This window comes from Muntiacus reevesi, chromosome 11 (genome assembly GCF_963930625.1).
Source record: "Muntiacus reevesi chromosome 11, mMunRee1.1, whole genome shotgun sequence".
Classification (NCBI taxonomy): domain Eukaryota; kingdom Metazoa; phylum Chordata; class Mammalia; order Artiodactyla; family Cervidae; genus Muntiacus; species Muntiacus reevesi.
In genome coordinates, this window is record NC_089259.1 from 30,306,618 (window position 1) to 30,310,713 (window position 4,096).

Genomic DNA, 4,096 nt, shown 5'->3' on the forward strand with positions numbered 1-4,096 from the left:
GCGAGGAGGCGCCGGCCGCCAGCAAGGCGCTGGGCTGGGCCGGGCCCCTGTGTCGCCTGGCCGAGAAAGATTCTCGCGCTTGCGGTGTGTTCATAGCTGGGAGTCCGCTTTGGATAGCCGCGGGCCCTGGGGTGGAGACACCAAGGTCAGGTCAGCCAAGCTCTTGACGCTTCCTAGGACGGAAGACCCCTGCAAAGTCGCGCTACATCCGTGCGCGACCGCCCTAGGCAGGGGGTGCCTGGGAAACAGAGCCGTGTCCGAGGACCAGTCTTTGAGCCACGCGCGGGGAGTGTCTGGGGTGGGTTCCCTGGGGAGGAGTGCGCCTAGGGAGTGACCGTCAGATCGCGGTCATCCTTCCCTGAAGAGGACGGAGACATGGGCACTTCATCGTCGTCCTCGGAGCACTTAGCGGAGGAGAGCGACGCGCACTTGCAGCCCTGCGGTGCGCCCTCGCCCGCCCCCGCGCCCCCGCCGCTGCCGCCGCCGCCGCGGTGGTTGCTGCCCTTGCCCTCTTTCTTGTGCTTCACCCGGCGGTTCTGGAACCAGATCTTCACCTGCTTCTCCGACAGGTTCAGGTAGGTCGCGATCTCGATGCGGCGCAGGCGGGACAGGTACATGTTGGCGGCGAACTCGCGCTCCAGCTCTAGCAGCTGCGTGCTGGTGAACGCCGTACGCATCCTCTTGCTGCTGGGCAGCGGGTTCGAGCTGCTGTCTGGAGGGGGTGGGGCGCAGAGACGCAAGCCATCAGACCCCGGCGCCGTGGGCCCCATCCTCCGGTGAGCGGCCGTCAGAATCCCGGGATTCTGGTCTTTCACCCACCCCTTCGACCCAACACAATGCACGGCAGCTGATCGCGGTCGGCCTCCTCGCCAAGCCTAGGGACCCAGGGGCCCAGGAGACACGGGGCCCCGCACTCCTTCATGGAGCGCCCTGCGCCCCAGTCCTCGCTCCCTCCTGGAAGTCCCCGCCAGGATCGGGACTTCCTGCCTCGCACTCCCTGCCGGGGTCCAGTCCCAGCTCTCCAGCAGCACGCCACCCAGAGTGTCCCCCTCAGAGGCCCGACATGATCGCCCCCAGGAGCCCAGGGTCCTCATCCCCCATCCCCGCCTGGCCAACTTTGGTCTGTCCCCTCCCTGCACCCCCGCGCGGCTTACCCACGGAGATGCAGTGGAACTGCCTGGGGTCGGGGAGCGAGTACGAGGTCTGGTAGAGCGCGGCGGCGGCGGCGGCGGCGGGGCCGTGAGCGACCCCGGGCGACACGGCCGAGTGCTGGCGGCCCAGGGGCGCGTGGCAGTACTGCGAGCCGAAGGGCGGGAAGGACGCCTTGAGCAGGGGCAGCGCGGGCGGCCCGGGGGGCCCGTGCAGCTGGGAGGCGGTAACGCAGAGCGGGCAAACGCACAGCAGCCCGGCCTTGCGCGCGTGGCAGGCGCCCGGGGAGAGCCCGTGCAGGGCGTGCGGCGGCGGCACGGCGTAGGGGAAGAGCGGCGGCGGGCTGCCCTCCGGCGCCTTCTTCTCGCCGGCCTCGCGCAGCACCAGCGAATCCACAAGGAAAGAGCGCGGCATGGCCCCGGCGCGCGGCCGCCCAGCCGCCGGCCGGCTCCCGGCGCCCCGCGCACCCAGGGGCTCCCCGCGCGCTCGCCCGGGCCGCGGCCGCGCGCAGCTGCCGGTTCCGGGGAGGCCGCGGCTGGAGGCGCCGCCCAGAGAGCGCGGGGTGCTGGCCAGCACTAGTGGTGCTGAAAGGCGCCGGCGGCGCCGCTTAAATAGGACTATTGCCATGTGATGGGCTACGCCAGGAGCGGCCGGGGCCTCTCAATAGGGTTTTTGTGCCTTTTCTCTTGGCATTCACTCTGCACGCTTCCTCATTATTTCACTTGTTAACTAAATGAACTGCATAATGTACTCTATTCTTGTCAACCCCACCCACGCCGTAACAGGCGCCCTCGCCCCCTCCTCTCCCTTTTGCGGGTTTATTTTCTCATTCTTCTGCGATTTAATATTCTTTTCTTTCTCTTTATTCCTTACTCCCCTTTGGCTTTGCATTGGCGATCGGCCCGTTTATCTTACTGATTTTGCACCCTTGCTTCCACAGATCTCCCCATGGGCGCACACCCCCATGTTCTCTGCGGGACTCGGTCCGGGTCCCCGCGCTGCTATCCTTTCTCTCTCGCTTACCCCCCGCCCCCCCCCCCCCCCCCCGCCGCCTTCACCAAGATCAGGCTGCCTCCACTGGGTTTGATCAGCTCGGTTGTGCACCCCGCGAGCGTCCTCACGGCAGGCCCCTATTTCCACCTGTGGAATTCCTTCCCCTCTCAGGGTACGGGAAGCAGAAGCAGCAGGTCTCCTGCAGGGGTGGCGTCGCTGGGCAGAGAGAAGGGCTTGGTATTTGCTATCCAGCCCTAGCCGCATCGCTGTCCCTCTTTTCTCCAAGTTTCTCAAATACTCTTAACTTGGATGCTGCCTGTAACGCCTTAGTCTTTGTTCGGGAGCTGATCATGGCTGTAAAGAGGAAATCAGCCACGGAGAATCCCGGACAGAGATAGGGAATGGGAAGAGAGCCTGGCCGGCAAAGACCTAGATCTTACACAGCACCAGAAATGGAGAGTGTCGGCGCTCTTTCCGCTGGTCCGCGCCCCAGCAGACCCGCGGGCGCGCTGGGAAGTCGTTGTCTTCCCCGAAGTTAGCCCTGGAGGAGCAGCGGCTCCAGGGGTAGCTCTGTGCCCAGCTTCTGCTGACTCTGGCCACGCTCTACCAGACTTCCTCTCTCCCCAAGACCTGCTCCTGGTGCCTGCATCACTCTCTTCTTTCTGGTCACACAATGGTTAAACAACTTCAAACGCCTGGCGTTGTGTACGCAGCTTCAGCTTGCTTCTAAAATCGTCCTCTGAGCTCCAAGCTACTTCAGGCAGGAGCTTTTCCCATACAATGGGATATTAGCATACATTTTTCGAATGTACAGCCTGAGACTTTTCGAGGTAGACGTTTACTTTCGATTTTATCGGAACCGAGTCGCCGTAGTCACCTGCTCTGAGCCCTGAAATTGCGAGAGACGGAGAGGGAAGCTTTCCGGACGGCGAATCAGAGCACGGAAATAAGACGGCCCCGAATCGAAGCCTTCGCACGGTTTTTCATCATCCGGGATATCTCTGCAGTAGCAACAGCAACAGATGATGGCTGATCAAAAAGCAAAGAGAGTTTATTTGAGGAGAAATACCAGATTCCATAAAAGAGAGAGGGGCGGTGGGGAAATAACCAAGATGGAGGGCCTGTCCCCTAGTAGGAAGAGTAAGGACTCGGAGCTTCCTTGATGGAGCGATCCGTCTAGGGGGCCAAAGGAGTCCCTCAACTCCAAGGTCTCTTCCCCAAGACTCCTGCTATGTGTGTGTGTGTGTGGGGGGGGGTGTTGACGGACAAGTCAGGGTGCATCAGTACAGCTTAATGCCACTTCTAATTGCTCCCTGGAAAATTTGGGCTGGCCAGGGCCTCAAAGACTGGGCGCAGAGGGGGACTAGAGCCGGGAGAGGGCCTCCCTTCTGGGCAGAGGTGGAGGGGAGAGGTGCAGGGTGCAGGCAGGACCCAGAAGCCTGTAAGGGGCAGCTGGGATCCCGCAAAGGGTCAGTGAGGAGCTCTCTCCAGGGACTGCAGCCCACACCCGGGGAGGAAGGGGTTAAGAGCCCCTGAATGTGAGCAAGGCCAAAGCTACTGGGAAAGAATATCTGGGGGTGTGGGGGGGAATAACCAGTTTTTTTTTTTTTTCCCCTCCAGCCTCTGGACCTTATTGAATGTCATTGAAGAAAGTTTTGAATGCCAGATAAAGAGAGGCGAATTAAAGTGTGTGACAGCAGAGGATAAGCAAACACAAAGAGAACTCTGTCACACTTTGGGGCAGAATCCGTGGGCTTTTTACCAAGTCTCTCCGCTATGATTGAATTAAGTAATAGGAAAACATTTTCTTTCAGTTTAGAGCCATTAGACAAAAACTTCAAAGCGAATAACACTTTTTAATGTGCAGCCCACAATGGATTGGGTTTTGTGCTGAAATGTTTAAATGGTTTGTTGTGCAACTCGGCGCGGGAGAGCCGGGCCCAAGCAGAATAGC

General features: G+C 60.9%; 1 protein-coding gene across 1 annotated transcript; it reads right to left on the bottom strand.

The window, feature by feature from the left end:
- Positions 1-323: 323 nt before the first annotated feature.
- GSX1 (GS homeobox 1) lies at positions 324-1,563 on the bottom strand. Its single transcript, XM_065901667.1, has 2 exons — positions 1,155-1,563; positions 324-712 (listed from the first exon to the last, which is right to left on the bottom strand). The coding sequence occupies exons 1-2, from the start codon at positions 1,561-1,563 to the stop codon at positions 324-326; spliced, it is 798 nt and encodes a 265-aa protein (XP_065757739.1).
- Between the last annotated feature and the right edge of the window lie 2,533 nt (positions 1,564-4,096).

Bases quoted from the DNA above. Each gene is read 5' to 3' on its own strand.
- GSX1 (XM_065901667.1), bottom strand. From the start codon at position 1,563: ATGCCGCGCTCTTTCCTTGTGGATTCGCTGGTGCTGCGCGAGGCCGGC. The intron at 713-1,154 runs GTAAGCCGCGCG...CACCCCCTCCAG, and splicing joins GTTCCACTGCATCTCCGTGG to ACAGCAGCTCGAACCCGCTG.